The sequence below is a fragment of the Sporothrix schenckii genome (assembly GCF_000961545.1).
Source record: "Sporothrix schenckii 1099-18 chromosome Unknown Cont44, whole genome shotgun sequence".
In the NCBI taxonomy this organism is placed as follows: domain Eukaryota; kingdom Fungi; phylum Ascomycota; class Sordariomycetes; order Ophiostomatales; family Ophiostomataceae; genus Sporothrix; species Sporothrix schenckii.
Window position 1 is genome coordinate 5308405 of NW_015971145.1, and position 16931 is coordinate 5325335.

Sequence of the window (16931 nt, forward strand, 5' to 3'; positions counted from 1 at the left end):
AACAACCAACAGCGAAGGGGGCTTGCTTCTTTTGGACACAATACGACATTTTGTGTAGCCCGCCCGTTCTCCTTGTACGAGTCCAAATTGAATAAGGAGCACCAAAGAGAGTGAAAGAAACAACAGCTCTGTGTACCGTGGCGCTGCACACTCTCGGAACTTTTTCCTCCTCTCGTTTTCATTTCCTGGGTTTCTGGGTTTTCTGGGTTTCTGGGTCGTAGCATCAGCCTACACTCACTATCTGTTCGTCTGTTTCTCGCCTTTCCGCACCGCGGCTTGCACCCCGCCTCGTTTTCATCATCTGCCCGTCCAACTTGACAGCAGGCAATACAGACAGCCCCCTTGTCCAATATTGGGATATTGCGCTTCTGCATGCCCGTATAGGACAGCCCAACGCCCAAACCAAGCTACGCGGCATCCGTATCGCAATATCGCCTCTTGCATACCGCAACCCGCATACAATACACGTCCGTCGCGCCCACGGAGCTCCCTGGAGCTCCACCGTCCCTTTCACCAGCGTCCTCATTGCCGACTTGCCACCTCACCTCAGACGTTGGACTACACGTTGAATCCCGAGTGAGCCTCGTGGCAAGCCGAAGCCCACGCATCTGCACCCGTTCCTGTTTCCCGTCGAGCCACACATTCGTCTTCAGGAGTACGCTGGTGATTTGATTTCGATCCCCCAAGTTAGATTGGATAAACCACAGGCCTGCGCAGCTACGCAATAGACGGCAACGCGGAAGCCAAGCTGGTGCTGTTGTGTACCTCGACCCTGTGCTACCACTATAGGAGCTGGCATAGCTTCCGTCTTTTCTTTTGGTGTTGACCTCTGCAGGCGCTGTGCAGTCGGTTTTCTTTTTCGGTCCTAATCTTTACATACACACGCCCCCTTCCATTCTTCGAGCTGTCCTGTGCTGGGCTTATCACCACCCCACCCTCCTCGACGGGCTTTGGATACGGCCTGTGCCAATCACATCGGGACGACGATCTTTGCTTTCCTTTCTGTTCAGAAGGAGCAAAAGTCAGCCACACCACCTCTATTACCAAACAACACGGAAGGTTCTGAAGGTGACTTTGGATAACCTTTTATCTTGTTTTGGTGTTCTTGCCCCTGCGTGCGCATGTCGAACACTTCGTCCGCTCCCTCCCCCTTGTCTAACACGCTTCTATCCGCCTTCCCCACACAGTCATAATATACAACCCTGTTCGTTGTAGGGCCTTGGTTGTATTGCCCTCCCTCTCCCTCCGTTGTTCTCATTTGTGGCTTCCTTTTGTTCGCCTGTTCTCCACGGGGGTCCCTCGCGGCCGCCCTACTATATAAAGACAAGACGGCGAGACATTTCGTGCTGAGAGAATGCTCGAAGACATGGACCTCAACGAAGGCGAAGTCTCAGATGGCGCGTCTGACAACGAATACGACGAGGTCAATTTGCAACTCCTTCGCGAAGTCGACAGCAACGACAACGACAACGAAAGCAAAGCCAACAAGGACGAAGACGAAGATATGGATCCGAACAACGACAGAAAGACGGCCAAGACCGCGCCCGGTGCCGACGGCTCGGCGGCCGAACCCAAAAAGAAGTATGACCCAAAGGACCCACTCCGTCCTAGACGGAAGAAGGCTCGGCGGGCGTGCTTTGCCTGCCAGCGGGCGCATTTGACATGCGGTTAGTTTGCGTCCCTCTCTCTCTCTTTCCCTTGGGTTCTTTTCCTGTGGCATGTTACTAATGACAACAGGCGATGAGCGGCCGTGCCAAAGATGCATTAAGAGAGGTCTTGCAGACGGCTGCCAAGATGGCGTGCGCAAGAAGGCAAAGTACCTGCACGACGCTCCGGCCGAGGCCCTTAGACCGGTCCTGGGCCCCAACTTCAATGCCGGCGCCGCGACGAGCACGCCGGCTCGGGCAGCCAATGGTAATGGCCACCGGCACCCGTCGAGCGCCGGGTCCGACGTGTCTGCCTCCAATGTCCCGTCCTTCTTCACACAGTCGAGTGCACCCTCCTATCCCGTCTTTTCGACCTCGCAAACCGCGGCAGGTTCTCTTCCTGAGAACCTCACCTTCCCCAACCCCCAGTCCCCCGTCTCGCCGAGCTTTGCCACAACCGCCAGCGAGGCCAATGACCCGTTGAATCGCCTGAGCCTGTCATCTGCGTCAGCCGCCATGGCGAATTTCTCGCCTGCGCTCTTCGACCCCAGCAACCCGGCTCTGTTCAACTTCAACCTTGAAGGCATCAACTTTGGCAGCCAGTATGCTGCCATGGAGTTTGGTATGCTCGGACACATGTCGTCAGGTGCTGCAGATGACCCCAATGACCCATCGTCCATCTCCCAGCAGGGTGGACGTGTTGGTTCCGGTGTGGGCAGCTTCAGCTCTGCGGCCGGTGTCTTTGGGAACGGCGGTGTCAATCAGACCCTCTTTGATGGCGGTGCAGCTTCCAGCAGTGCTGGAGGATTGATGAACGACTTTATGAACCTGGACAACTCGTCCAGCAACGGCTTTTACACACAGGGCAACCTGCAGCATGGCCTGCCACATGCCTACGCCATTGCTGCGGCGCCGGCCAGCCTGCAGAGCCCGAGTACGGACAACAACAGCCCGCAAGCCACAAATTACGGCTTTGAAGGGTCTCCGACCACGGCGGTGTACAGTCTGTCAAACCTGACCAACAACGGCACCGGCAGCAACAGCAACGGCCAGGGTCGGTCGTCGATCTCGCAACAAGCGCAATCCACACCGCAACAGTCCCTACAGCAGCAGCAGCAGCAGCAGCAGCAAAAGGCCAAGAATGCTGTGTCCAAGGTGTTGCCGCAGTCCATCCTCGGAAAACGCCACCGGGACCCGTCCTCCATATACGAGCTCGTCAAGGAGCCGTACATGTATGTCAATGGCTTCCACCGGCTGATTGCCCTGCTCCAGCGGCGGTTTGCCGCTGGTAAGATTTTGCGCATCGCCAAGGCCCTGTCCAGCATTCGACCCTCCTTCATCTCCTGTACGCGCACGCTCAACCGCCAAGATCTTGTCTTTATGGAGAAGTGCTTCCAGCGCACGCTCTTTGAGTACGAGGAGTTTATGAACCAGGTGTCGAGCCCGACCGTTGTCCTGCGACGGACCGGCGAGGTGGCGGCCGTGAACAAGGAGTTCACGGCGCTGACCGGCTGGACCAAGGACGTGCTCTTGGGCAAAGAAACGAATCTCAACGTCAACACAGGGACGCCGGCGGGTGCGTCGAGCGGCTTGGGCGGCACTGGATTGGCCGCCACTGGTCTTGCCCCTGGCAACGAGGAGAGCAACAACAGCGGGACCGGCAGTGCTGCCAACTCGGGCCGTGCGGGCCTGACGACGCCGCGGCTGCGGACGCTCAACGCTGAGATCGTCAAGGCCTCGGAGGGCAAGCCCCAGCCGCTGTTCCTGGCCGAGCTCATGGACGACGATAATGTCATTGAATTCTACGAGGACTTTGCGCACCTGGCCTTTGGCGACAGCCGTGGTTCCGTCAACCGCAAGTGCCGGTTGCTCAAGTACCGGACGCGCGACATGCTCGCCTCCTCCGCCAGCGGCAGCGTGGCTGACGAGCCGCACGCGGGGGGCGGTCCCGCCTCGACGGCGTCGGGACCAGGGGCAGCGGCCACGGGCACGGGCACGGGCACGGGCCCGACGACCACAAGCTCGGGCACCCTTCGGCCCGCCAGCAGCATTCTGAGCAGCCGGGTGGCACGCATAGACGGCGAGCATGGCATTGCAAAGATTGAAAAGGACGGCAAGCTGGAGTGTTCCTACTGCTGGCACATCCGGCGGGATACCTTTGACATACCCATGATGATTGTGATCAATGTGAGTCATTCCGTTACTTTTGTTGGGACGTGAAACTTTTTTTTTAAAAAAAAAAGACGAAAAAAAAAATCAAAAAAACGCAGCCATACTGACTTTCACGTGTCCAGTTTCTTCCTTGCTACTATCCCAACCAAGAACCGCACCAGTTGGCTGTATAGTAGAATGCACCTGGCCGGCTTCGAAGGCTGGTGGGCGATGTGATGAAAAGGGGGGGAGCAATCGTGTCTACGATTGTCTTCCTTGTTGCTGTATTGCATTTTTGGGTTTTGCTGCGATCCTACGGTTTTATGCTTTGTGTTTTGTTCCAGGTCAGGCATCGGCGGAGTTTTCTTGGTTTCTTTTCGCTTTTTGGATCTTTTCGTCTATTCTTTTTCTCTTCTTTCGCTTCGTTATTCACCCATCTGCATTGGTTGGGTGTTGATCTGTTTCTTGTACCGTCCTGTCATGCCTGACCGGCGGGGTCTTACTTACGACATTTTGATCGTTTTGAGGAGGGCCTTTTCGGTTTTTTACGTCCTGTAGAGTTTCTGGAAACTGCCATTATCTATATACCTGCAATGCGCTGTTTTGTTTACAATACCAAAAATATCCTACCAAACCCCTTTGTCCGTGACGGCCGCCAATTTCTGTGCTTTGCCTATTCTGAAGAGGTCGCACGCATGTCTCCATCGTAAGCTCCCTGTCAGACCTTTCATCAAATACTGTACCTATTCCGCATAATGTACACCATCTTATGCTTATTTGAGAATGTCTGTCGATATGCATGCAGGATGCCGTAATTAAGGTGGTGAGTGAGAGTCACGTGCACATCCCAGCCAAAGAATGTTCGTGAAATCTGGGCCAGGCAGGGAAGGCGCAAGCGGCGGGGGCAACATAACGGGATCGCGCCGCCGGATCCCCTGGCGGACTCGAAACGGCGGGACCTTGGACTCTTTTTACATTTGCCCTGACCCCCCCCTTTCCTCTCATTCTCCCCCATTTCTCTCCCCGCACAACAACAATGACATCTTCACGTCCGTCGATTGTCGGCCCCGATGCGGGGCCCGAGCTGCCCTTCCCGGTCAAGATGGAGGGTCCTGTGATTAGCGGTTTCGGACGGGGATCCAAGGAGGTGGGACCACGCCATGTTGTTTATTTCGATTGTTGCGCAGCCTTTTATATTTTTGTGCTTTTGTGCTCCCTACTGACACATTCCCCTAGCTTGGCATTCCCACGGCCAACCTGCCCGTCGACGCCAAGGCCACGCCCTGGATCGCCGACTGCGTGTCCGGCGTCTACTTTGGCTGGGCCGTGCTCGAGGCCGCGCGCCCGGGCGAGGCGGCTGCCGCCGAGGCCAACGGCGTCATTGGCGATGGCGTGGCGTCCAAGCTCCCCGACGAGAGCGCGCCCGACCACACGGACAAGACGGCCGCCGTGGCCGGCCTGTACCCCATGGTCATGTCGATTGGGTACAACCCGTTCTACCAGAACAAGACGCGCACGGCCGAGGTGCACATTCTGAGCCCCTTTGCGCACGACTTTTACGGCGCGCACCTGCGCCTAGCGATCCTGGGCTACATCCGGCCGGAGCAAAACTATGCGTCGCTGGACGCGCTGGTGGCGGACATCCAGTTTGACTGCGTCGTGGCGAAGACGTCGCTGGCACGGGCGGGGTGGACGCCTGCCGGACAGTCGACCGCGTTGGCGGGCGCAGAGAATGTGACAGAGGGCAAGGGCGCGACCGGTGGGACGCTGGTGATTCCATGGCTTCTCGGTTGAGTGGGCTCGACGAGGTGGCGACGAGCGAAACTAGACTTTTCGTATGCTTATTTCGGCGTGTCGATGACTAGACAACAACGATAGATAGACGACCGTGAGAAGTGGTCAGACAGACGACGAAACGAAATACGACACTGCATTTTATGACATAAAACGTCCATCTTGATTTGAGCTATTCATGCTGTGGAATGTTATTGGAACGTGCAACGAACCCTCCGCTTGCATCTGTAAGCTACCTACAACCGCACGAGGCTGACGTCCAGGATGCCCTCCGACTCACGCAGGTCATCAATGACGGCGGGCGTCACGGCAGGGCCGTCCACGCCCAGGATCATCAGCGCCTCGTTCTCCGTGCCCGTGGTCACGCTGCGGCGGCGCACGGCGCCACTGCGGTCGACGCTCGCCACGTGCATAAACGTAATGTTGATGCCGTGGCGGCCCAGTGCCATGCCGACGTGGCCAATCTTGCCCGGCTCGTCGTAGTTGTGGAGCACCAGAAGCGTGCCCTCGGGCACAAAGTTGGCCACAAAGCGGTCGACGCGGCTGATGTAGATGCTCTTGCCACTGACATAGCCTTCAATTATCTCGTCGGGGAGTGTCGTGGCAGCCGCGGGCGCGGCCACAGGGGCAGCGGCAGCGGGCGCGTCGTCGACCGGAGCAAGAGCCGGCCCATCCTCTTCACCGCTGGGTGTGGCGCTTGTCGACGCCTCGGGCTCATCGTCGGCCTGCGCCCGCAGGCTCACACCACTGCCGCCCTCGCTGCGATCGTGCGTCTCACGAATGGCCAGGCCCTTCTCCTTGGCAATCAGCGTGGCGTTAACAATGTTGACGTCGCGGCCACCAGCATCGGTCACAGACGACACCAGGCCCTTGACCAATGCGGCAAACAGGGGCCGTGTGTTAGCAACGTCAGCGAGCTCGCCGCGGTAGACAAGCTCGAAGCGGCGGCGCGGGCGGCGGCTGGCGCTCAGCGAGCCCGGGCGCGAGGCACGGCTAAAGTGCTGTGTGTACAAGCTGCCCATGCGCTCCACAAGGCGCACGTACGGCTGCAGCTTGCGGTATTCCTCGGGCAGGATCAGCGGCGCGTTGACGGCCGCTGTGGGCAGGCCGCCGCGGAGGATGGTGCGCATCTGCGCGCACACGTCGAGCGAGACGTTTTCCTGGGCCTCGACGGTCGAGGCGCCCAGATGCGGGGTGGCGACCACCTTGGGATGGGCCGCCAGGCGCGCGGCCCAAGACTTGCCCTCGGGGTCCGGCTTGACCGGCTCGGACGTAAATACGTCAATGCCGGCGCCTGCAATCCAGCCGTTGTCGAGCGCCTTCACAAGCGCCTCCTCGTTGTAGACGCCGCCGCGCGCCACGTTGAGCACGCGCGCTGCCGGCTTCATCGCCTTGAACTGTGTCTCGTCCAGCAGGTTGAGCGTCGTAGCCAACAGCGGCGTGTGGATGGTCAAAAAGTCCACCTGCGGCAGCAGAGCATCAAGCCCGCTCTTCTCATTGCCGGGTGCACCGGCCGTATTGGCGACGAGCTCGACGCCCGCGCTACGGGCCACCTCGGGGCTGGCATAGGGGTCGTAGGCAACGACACGCATTCCCAGACCCTTGGCCATGCGGGCGACCTGCATGCCGACCTTGCCCAGGCCGACAATGCCCAGCACCTTGCCGCCCACCTCAACACCCACGAGGCTGCTGCGAGCCCACTTGCCCTCCTTCATCGTGGTGTCAGCGCGGCCAATGTTGCGGGCCGTGGCCAGAAGCAGCGCCACAGTGTGCTCGGCGGCGGCACGGATGTTGCCCGCCGGCGAGTTGACGACAATGATGCCGTGCGTAGTGGCCGCATCCACGTCAATGTTGTCGACACCGACACCGGCACGTGCCACAACACGCAGCTTGCGGCCCGCAGCAAGAACAGCAGCTGTGACCTTGGTCTCGGAACGGACAATGAGGCCGTTGTAGGAGGGGATGGTCTGCAGCAACTCCTCGGCGGAGAGGCCCAGGCGGATATCGACCTGGCAGTGGTCCTGGAGCATGGCGAGGCCATCCGGAGAGACCTTTTCGGGGACGAGGATGCGAGGTAGGTTGTCTGTGGCCACAGCAGCCGGAGAAGTGGCCGCAGGGGCCGCAGCAGCAGCAACAGGCTCTTCGACAGCGGAGGGAGCCATGATGGTAGAGACAGAGGTGGGGGAGGGTGCGCGGGGGTAAGATATAAGGAACAGGACAAGAGCAAGGCTGCTTAGAATCTGAAACTGGTCTCGATGTTCAACTTGGAAGAAAACAAAACGATGCCGAGAAAGAAAAAGACGAGGCGAAAGAGGGGGAGAGGGAATAGAAAGAGCACAGAGGTCATAAGTAAGACGAGGGGTCTGAAAAGGACGAGGCGAGAGAAAACGACACACACAAGAGGCTACTCCCAGTGCGGCTTCGAAGGGTCCATCATCTCATGGCGCCGAAGGGGCCATCCCTCGTTGGTGTGGACGCCGCACATCGGGGACGTGGGGTGTAGGGCGCGCCTTTGACAGGAGAAGCAGACCAACCGAAGTGAGTATAAGCAGTCAGGAAGCGCCAATAGTGGACGCGGCGCTTCGGGTGTTGGAGAGGCCGGTCGGTCGGCTAAGGCGCAAAGATGCAGGAAAAGTGTCACAAGAGGCCATGAGCACAACGGGAGCAATTCTCGCGAGAGAACCAAATGCCAAAAACAAGGAGGAGGAGGCACGAAGAGATCGAGGCAGAGGGCGTCAACTGCGACATCGCTGAGAGCAGAAAGACTGCATATTGCCTGGGGGTCGAGCAGGACCACTGGCCAGTCGTTTTGTCGAAAGGACAGCCAGCACGCCCCGGACTTGTAATAAGATCGTCTAAGGCAGCCGAGCGTGTGGGGGAAGTGGATTGTTGGAGGGCGTGTTGGAGTGGGATAGCGGAGGACGAGGAGACGAGGAGACGAGGAGAGAGGAGACGCGGAAGACAAGAGGATGATAGCGTCAAGTAAAAGGGGCAGACTGTGGGGTTGGCTATAACTCTGGGGAAAGCGCCCCAGCTTACACTAACAGGCAAGTGCGAGCTGAACTACCGGCGGTCGACCCTTCCCCGATGTTGCTTTCACTCTTGCTCTTTCCACCCTTTCCTTTCCCGCCTCTTGTTGTGTTTGTGTTTGTTATTGTCCCGTTCTGTTGTTCGCCCTTTCCTTTCACGTTTGGTTACTGCCCCACACACTTTTACTGTCGAGGCTGGGCAATCTGTTTTGCCAAGCAGATTACAGGTAGGCCTTTCCTTGCGGGGGCGGCACATGAGCGTGGGGAACGGCTGACATCTACGACGCACAATGGCCTGTGTCTATTTCTCGTATCACACCGACGTGCATCTCTCTTGGAAGCATCGAACACAACCCAGAAACGTGCAAGGTAGACCATTCTCTATATGCCTATCCAGACTCCGCACGTTCAACACCAAGCACACTTTCATCTTGTTGCAGACCAGCCCACAGAACAGCATCGCTTCCCAAGTTGCAATTTCATATACCTCGTAGCCTCGTACACCGACACGCCGTCCTATCTGCATTTACTGGTCAAAGTTGGGCTTGCCCGCCAGACGCTCGTTCTGCACAATCTCGACCCAGTAGCCGTCCGGGTCCAGCACAAACGCCACGTTCTTCATGCGGCCGTCCGTCAGCCGCTTCTTCCAATTGACATTGAGGTCCTCGAACCGCTGGCACGCCGCGTCGAGGTCGTCCACGGACACGCAGATGTGGCCAAAGCCCTGCGGCTCCTTGTTGCCGTCGTGGTAGCTGAACGCGGCGTCCGACTCGGTGCCGTGGTTCCACGTCAGTTCCAGCACGCCCTCGCGCAGGGCCTCCTTGGTCATGCCCTCGGGGACGTCGGTGGCGTTGCCGGCCGCGTAGCCCAGGAAGAAGTTGGTGAACTTGGCCGCCGGGTTGGGCGCCGTGCGCAGCAGCGACATGCCCATGACCTCCTGGTAGAACCGGAGCGCCTTCTCGCTGTCCTTGACGCGGATCATGGTGTGGTTCATGCGGTACGTGGTGACGTCCGTCGTGGTGACGTCGGCCGTGGCCTCGAGCGGCCGCTGGCCAATGATCTCGACCCAGTAGCCGTCCGGGTCCAGCACAAAGGCAATGTGGCGCATGCGGCCGTCCGTCAGCTTCTTCTGGAACGTGTAGCCGGCATCCTCGATGCGCTGGCAAGCCGCCTGGATGTTGTCGACGGAAATGCACGTGTGGCCAAAGCCGCGGTGCGGCTCCGTGTTGCCGTTGTTGATCTTGTAGTTGGGGTCGGTCTCGGTGCCGTAGTTGTGCGTCAGCTCAATGACGCCCTCGCGGTCAAAGACGCTGTGGCCCGCCGACACGGCCGACGGCGAGTCGTAGGCCAGAAAGTAGAGGTCGAACTTGGCTTCGGGGAACTGCAGCTTGCGAATCTGCTTGAGGCCGATGGTCTCGTAGAATTTGACTGCGGAGAGGTTAGCTGTCAGGGCTCTCGTGCATCCCGCATCCAGCAGCCCACGCACCCCACCGCCCCCCTGTTTCCTGCTGTCAAGAGCCGAAAGCAGGCCACCACACCAGCCCTCTCGTTCGTACCCATATCAATTCCCCCTCGTCTCCGTCCGCCTTTCTTCAGCCTTCTCTAGTCTCGGTTCTACGTACGCGACTCCTTGGGGTCCTTGACCCGCAGCCTGACGTTTGTTAGTCTCTGCTCCAACATTGCACATTACCCGACCGCTGGGCTTTCCCCGTGAATCACAAATACACGCACATGGTGTGGTTCAGCTTGTAGGTGCTGGGGTCTGTCGTCTTGGTGGCCGCCATGGTTGCAAAGAGGCGCGTCCTCGGCGAAGAGATGGGAGGGTAGAGCTGGTGGTGCACGGAAGCAAGGCGAAAGCGCGCGGCACGGAGCGTGTTCATACGGGTGAGTATTGGATGGGTTGCGTGTCGATGAGATCAGAAGAACGCAAGAACAGGACGAGGGTGTAGAACGGTAAAGAAGAAAGTCTCGTCAGGACTTTGCCACAAAGAAACAATCGTTTTCTGGGTCTCGCTGGGTCCTCTGGCTTGTTGGGGCCGGTCTCGCGCTCTGGTTGATTGTTTGCTATGCCCCGCTCGGTGCTCGGCGACACATCACCGAAAGACAGCACTAGTCGCAACTTTTCCCAATGGCAAAACGTTGCAATTCACGACGCGGCAATAGGCGGTAATTGGATCTATGAACTTTTTCTTGTCCTCGACGTCAATGGGAGACGGATTTAGCATTTAACCAGCGGAAAGACAACTCCAGCTGCTTACAAATTTGTGCAGTTGCGGGCCGCGTCGCAGAGGAAAGAGAGACCGAGTCTCAAAGCCCCAGACGGGCAAGAGCTATGATGCACGTCATGAAGCGGGGTTACAAGCTTCCGCCGGCCTTAAAGCTCGGAGCTCTGTTGCCACGTTATTCCCATAGCGCTCACATATCAAATCAATGGAGCAACACCAAAAAAACATTCAATGTGGGCATGAACAACAATACAACATCAATCGTATACGCTAACCTGCTGGCCCACGTCCTGGTATATACCAAAAAGAGTAAGACATGCAAACGGTGAGTGCGACGGTGACTTAACCAAACCAAAACCAAGCCATAAACAAACGTGGACGCCGCCAGTCATCAAACGTTGGCAAAACGCACGAAGCAGACACCAGAGCACCCAAACGCCCTTTCATGAGCACTGCGTCATTGCCTCATTGCTTGGCCTCCTCGCCGTCGCCCAGCTCCTTGACGAGCTCCTCCGTCACAAACTCCTCGTACTCCTCCAGGTTCTTCTGCACGTGCATCTTGAACTTGATCACGTCGTTGAGCATTCGCATGATCTCCGTGTGCAGCTCTTCGCGAAGAGCGCTCGCCCGCAGTGTCAATTGCTCGTACCTAGAGGATGAATGTCAGCAAGAAAGACGAAAGAAGAAATACGGATTTGTTCGGTTGCCATTGTGGGGCGTGGACTCACTCAATGTTGGTGTTCATCTCGCGCTGTTCCATCAGCTGCACCGACTCCGAAAGACTGGCCCGCATCTTGGCCAGCTCCTTCTCCATCTTCTCAATCTGCGCGTCCGAGGCAAGCCGCTGCGCCGTCGTGACCTCCTTGGTCTTCTCGTGCTCCTGCTCGGCCGCCCGCACCCGGTGCTCCAGCGCCTCCACCTCGCTGCGCTTGTCCTCCATCGCCTCCTTGATGCTGTCCAGCAGGTCGTGGTCCTTCATCATCGTCTCGAGCGCCGTGCTGCGCCGCTCCGACACCTCCTTGCGCAGCGCCAGGAAGCTGTTCTTAACGTGCCCCCGAAGGTCTAGGTTGAGGATGTGTCCCGGCAGGTAGCCTGTCACCGGATCAGCGAGCAGACGCTCCGTCTCCATGTTCCCGGTGCCCATGTTCATGGCCGCATCGGTCGACGATTCGGCAAAGCTTGGACCCTCGTTCACCTTCACCCGTAGTTCGTAGTCGCGTCCCTTGGCGTTTGCTGCGGTCTCGGGGATCAGGGCAATTTGATAGGCGAGTGTGTTGTAGCGGTCGACTGTACGTTCAAGCTCCTCCAGCTTTCGGCTGGCGTCCACCTCACGCTCTGCCACCTTCCTCTTGGCCTCTTCGAGCCGCTGTCCCGCAGCCTCGATGCCTTTTTGCAGTCGTTCGCGCTCCGAGTTCATGCGATCGATATCCGCCATGCTGATGCCCTGATCGTCAACGGCTTGTCGTAGGCTGCGCTGCTCGTTCTCGGCCTCTTCCACCTCCGCCATGAGCTTGTCGAGCTCTTCCTGGAAAAGCGGAATGCGTGTTTCGTGCCGCTCGCAGCGCTGGAGAGCCAGGTCGTTGTACTCCTCAAACTTGATCTTGTCCTCCTCCATGACCTTGAAGTCTTCGTCCAGCGCGGCCAGGTCGGGCGTGGATTTCTCGAGGTCGCTGATGTCCTGGAGCAGCTTGGCGTGCTCGGCCTCCAGGATGGCCAGCTCCTCCTCGTGCTTCGCGTAAGCTTGGTCGAGTTGCCGCGTCATGTTCTCAATGTGTGGTGCCAGCATCTTGGCCAGCTGTTCGGCGTCGTCCGTGCCCTGGCCATCGTCACCGTCGGTATCCACGTCCATCACTAGCCAGTCCTGGTATGCGTGGGCCAAAAACTCAAAGGTGATGTGATCAGCCACCACGTCGATGCCTGCCTCGGCACATGCGTCATCGTATCGGTTGCTGGCGTACCGCTCGAGCATGATGGCCAGTTCCATCATCCAGTGCAGCATGCCCAGGAACGTGCCCCAGTTCTGTCCTCCCACGGCCGCGATCTGGCTCTTGGTGATGCCCTTCTCGTACGGGTAGCGAATCTGCTTCATCAGCAAGGGCACCTCCTGGTCGATGCTCTTCTGAAAGCGGTAGCTTGGATCGATGCGCCGATACAGCCATTGGAACATGTAGACAAAGTCCTTTTGTGTTGGTGACTTGATCACGTTCTGTGACAGGGTGTGGCTCATCTCCAGCTCGAAGTTGTGCTGGGTCATGTACTCGATGACCTCCTGGCCAATGCGCGCGAGGTACGAGCGGTCTTTGAGAGGTCGTGGGTCGCGCATCGCACCCGCTGGTGCTGGCGCTTGGGAGAAGAAGCTCTGGTGACTATTGCCGCCACCGCCCATGGATGTGATGCCACTACCAAGTGCGCCGCCCATCCCGCCCATAGTGCCCACTGTTGACTGGCGCCCACCACGGTAGACACTGCTTCTCCTATCGCTGCCACCGTCGGTTGAAGCGCGCCCCGCCATGCCTGGTGTGAATGGTTGCCGCACCGACGACCGCTTGACGGAAGCAAGGCCCATGTCGGCTAGTGTTGTCTGGTTGTTGCCGGACGACGAGGTGCGTTGGAAGAGTGGCTGGTTTGGTCGCGTGGGCGCGAGCGAGTGCCGCGAGCCGGACAGTGAACGCATGTGGCCGGATGTCGAAAAGGGCACGGGGCCGGCGTTGTTTGCTGGTCCTGCCGAGGAGTTGGAGCGCTTCAGTGCCGAAGGTGGTTGGGGGATCGCGGTCGAGTTGAGGGTCAGGCCGCCGAGAGTCTGTCACGTTAGACACGAGAATGTGAAGAAAAAGAAATTAAAACTAGGATATGTCGAAACACACCTCTCTTGGGCGCCGAACACTCCAATGCCCAGTATCTTGGGCCATGCTGTCGTAGTATATGTTGGCGTGGATGCGATTGCTGTTTCTCGGGTGGTGTCGTGTCGCTGTCGTGATGTTGTTGTTGCTGTTGTTGTTGTCGCGTAAATCCTGGATAAGGTCGTCTAATACGATGCGTAAAAGATCCGGTCGCGTGAAGTTCAAAAAGTCGCCAAATACTACGAAGCGCAATCGTCGCGAATGTCGGATGCGAAATTGCGAACTGGTTGGAAGAAATTAAAGACAAAGTAATGCGACCGACGCATCCCCAAGTAGTCGTTGCCCTGGAAGAAATGTAAACAAGGCGCATGGCGGGGTATGATTGGCTGAAATACACCGGCCCCAAATAAAGCAGTTTGCGACCGCGTCACGTGAGGGAGTCGATGGTATCCTTAATCAGCAGCGACACGTGACTATGATTCCGCGCCCCTACTCAACAGACAAAGCGCAGCGTGCAGCCTCGGTCCAACCCGGCCACCTGAATTTACAGTACACGCTCTCCGCGAAACGACGTGCGTGTGAAAGGCGCCAGCGCGAGTGGAGCATCCGTCTCGTGGAGAAGAAAGCCGAAGTCGTCGAATGCTCTTTCGTCCTAGTACCCTCTTCCCTCTTGTTCTTCGTTTTCCATCTTTTCTATCACCAACCCAATCTACCATCGGCATTGGACCTTTACTGCTCCTTTCGTCATCGCTTTTCTGTTATCCGGTTGATACTGGTCTGCGAACAAGGACACTTCCCCGATCGACGTAGAACCAACGCGACCAAGATGGCGATCCGCGAGGATCTGGTCGTATCGGCGGCCAAGTTCCTCCAGGATCCCTCGGTGGCCTCATCGCCGCCGGAGAACCGCGTGGCCTTCTTGAAGGCCAAGAACCTGACACCTGAGGAGATTACTGCCGCGCTTGCGCGTGCCGGTTTCGACAACGGCGGCAACGCCGGTCCGGTCAGCTATGGTATCTCGCCTCAACCATCAGCTCCCCCCCAGCAGCAGACCTTCTACGGCAACCCATACGGCCAGCCGCTACAGTACCCTCCTTACGGATGGCAACCGCCGCCGCCACCCGAGGCCCTCCCACGGCGCGATTGGCGCGACTGGTTCATCATGGCCACGGTCGTCGGCGGCGTTGGTTACGGCTTGTACAGCATGACCAAGGTACGTAGTGCAAGACACTTGACAGCTTTACTGTGAGAGTCATCCATTTTGCACCCAGTTTGGACACAGCTAACACATTGTTGCAGAGATACGTGTACCCCCTTGTTGCGCCCCCCACTCCGGATCGGCTGGAGCAGGACAAGAAGGCCATCGACGAGCAGTTCGAACGTGCATTTGCCCTCGTCGACCAGCTGGCCAAGGACACGGACGAGCTGAAGGCGGCTGAGAAGGAACGCACAGAACGGCTGGACCAGGCCCTCACAAACCTCGAGACGGTCATCAATGAGCTGAAAACGGCCAGCAAGCGCCGTGAGGAGGATGCCGAGCGTCTGCGGGACGACGTGCGGGGTCTCAAGGATGCGCTGCCGAAAGCGCTTGACACACAGCGCGAGGTCACGGACGGCCGCCTGCGCGAGGTGAACACGGAGCTCAAGGGCCTCAAGACGCTGATCGGCCAGCGCATGGGTGGCGGCAGTACGACCACGGGTAGCTCGTCCGTGAACGGTGGTCCCAGCTACCTGCGCGCTGCCAGCGTGGCACCGAGCTCGACATCGGCGCCGTCCGTGGTGTCGGTTGAGAGCGAGGGCACGGAGACTGCGAACAAGGCGGCGGCGACGCCTTCCGCCAACCCTCTGGCGACGACTGTCGAGACGGTCAGCAACAACTCCGGCAACAGCGGTTTCGTCAGCGGCTACTCGGCAGCCAACCTGACCAGCAACAGCAGCAGCCCGGCCCCGGCAGCGACGTCGCCGCCTTCGTCATTCAGCTCCTCGGGCAAGGCCTCGATCCCCGCGTGGCAGCGCGCCATGCAGAAGCCGGCCGCTTCCACCAACGGCACTACCAGCAGCAGCAGCGCACAGCCCGAGGCGTCGGGTAGCGCCTAGATACTACGCACACAGAAGGAGCCTGGCAAACGGTATAAGGATAGTCTGAACAGTTGGAGCGGGAGCTTACTAAATTGGGTGTAACGCACGCAACCTGTATTATATGGCATTACTCTTTTTTAATTTTGCACTTGTTTCTTATTCGTATTTACAAGTATTTTTTCACCTACTGAGGTTTATCCTACGTGGACTGAAGGCTTTTATTGCTGCGCGTCTATTTCAACATTTGGCAAACTCTGGTCGGTCGTCGCTTCCTCATGCTTTGGCCTGTTCCTGACGAAATTAAAATCGACAAGAGCGACCCAGATTTATGGTCGCAGTTTCCGTCATGCGTAATAAGAAGTAAACATGCAGACAATACAATCAACACATCATAGGACTCACTGGACAACAGCACCTTCCTAATGCCTTCCAATTCAGTCGCACCTGCGCTATGAGTGCACTTTGTTAGAAGCACCTTCTAAGCAAGGAAGCCAAATGAGGAAAGAGCTAGTTTTCGCTTCCCTGCTTAGTAGCGGCTAAGCGTGTGAACGCTCTTGTCGGTGCCCTAGACGTATCAATCGCACTTGCCTCGGCACGCCCATAGCTTCATGCGCTGCGCAGCCAGTCGCATTTGGAATGTTGACTCTGGCTCCATCACCGCCCCGCTTCCCCAAGTTGGAGACATTGTTTCTCCCCTTTACAGACAACATAGCCAAACAAGAGAAATTTACCCCTACATTATTGTATTTCTCTCCATTTCTGTCCCAGCCCGGATCTGCAGTCCTTGGGTGCCAAGGAGACCCATGATTTTAGGACCGTGGATTTATATACATCGAACGCTGTTTCGACCGGCTCTCGGAATCATATATTCGTCACCGAACAAAACCCTTCAGGCCTCATCCTACTCATTAACCTAACCGCCGTATCTCACGGCCAAGTTTTGGAGTCCGGCATCTCGATACGACGTACAGCCGCATTATCCACTGTGTAGGTATTTCCCCGTACGAGTCTCTCATTTGGCTGTGTTGAACTGACGATGCTTAGATCTCGAGACCGCACTTCCAAGCGCTGTTCTACAAGATTGGTTATTTCGACGAGTCGGCAATCCAGCAGTAGCCTTGTCTTTTAGGCTGCCTTGCTTCTCAACCTCTCGTCTCTGTTTCCTTT

General features: G+C 57.8%; 6 protein-coding genes across 6 annotated transcripts; 3 read left to right on the plus strand and 3 right to left on the minus strand.

Moving 5' to 3' along the window:
- Positions 1-1366: 1366 nt before the first annotated feature.
- On the plus strand, positions 1367-3866 carry SPSK_08600 (C6 finger domain protein; the record flags this gene model as incomplete). Its single annotated transcript, XM_016735192.1, has 2 exons — positions 1367-1667; positions 1738-3866. 2 exons carry the CDS (start codon positions 1367-1369, stop codon positions 3864-3866), a joined length of 2430 nt encoding a protein of 809 aa, XP_016588403.1.
- Positions 3867-4833: 967 nt separating this feature from the next.
- On the plus strand, positions 4834-5591 carry SPSK_10902 (riboflavin kinase; the record flags this gene model as incomplete). Its single annotated transcript, XM_016737141.1, has 2 exons — positions 4834-4944; positions 5034-5591. 2 exons carry the CDS (start codon positions 4834-4836, stop codon positions 5589-5591), a joined length of 669 nt encoding a protein of 222 aa, XP_016588404.1.
- Positions 5592-5827: 236 nt separating this feature from the next.
- On the minus strand, positions 5828-7753 carry SPSK_08843 (D-3-phosphoglycerate dehydrogenase; the record flags this gene model as incomplete). The annotated part of the gene is made up of 1 exon (XM_016735429.1): positions 5828-7753. One exon carries the CDS (start codon positions 7751-7753, stop codon positions 5828-5830), a length of 1926 nt encoding a protein of 641 aa, XP_016588405.1.
- A 1393-nt stretch (positions 7754-9146) lies between these two features.
- Positions 9147-10500, minus strand: SPSK_09269 (lactoylglutathione lyase; the record flags this gene model as incomplete). The annotated part of the gene is made up of 3 exons (XM_016735845.1): positions 9147-10048; positions 10243-10271; positions 10352-10500. The coding sequence occupies 3 exons, from the start codon at positions 10498-10500 to the stop codon at positions 9147-9149; spliced, it is 1080 nt and encodes a 359-aa protein (XP_016588406.1).
- An 810-nt stretch (positions 10501-11310) lies between these two features.
- On the minus strand, positions 11311-14055 carry SPSK_08516 (kinetochore protein NDC80; the record flags this gene model as incomplete). The annotated part of the gene is made up of 4 exons (XM_016735109.1): positions 11311-11494; positions 11574-13645; positions 13710-13870; positions 13926-14055. 4 exons carry the CDS (start codon positions 14053-14055, stop codon positions 11311-11313), a joined length of 2547 nt encoding a protein of 848 aa, XP_016588407.1.
- A 456-nt stretch (positions 14056-14511) lies between these two features.
- On the plus strand, positions 14512-15782 carry SPSK_09326 (peroxisomal membrane anchor protein; the record flags this gene model as incomplete). Its single annotated transcript, XM_016735900.1, has 2 exons — positions 14512-14898; positions 14985-15782. 2 exons carry the CDS (start codon positions 14512-14514, stop codon positions 15780-15782), a joined length of 1185 nt encoding a protein of 394 aa, XP_016588408.1.
- Positions 15783-16931: the final 1149 nt, after the last annotated feature.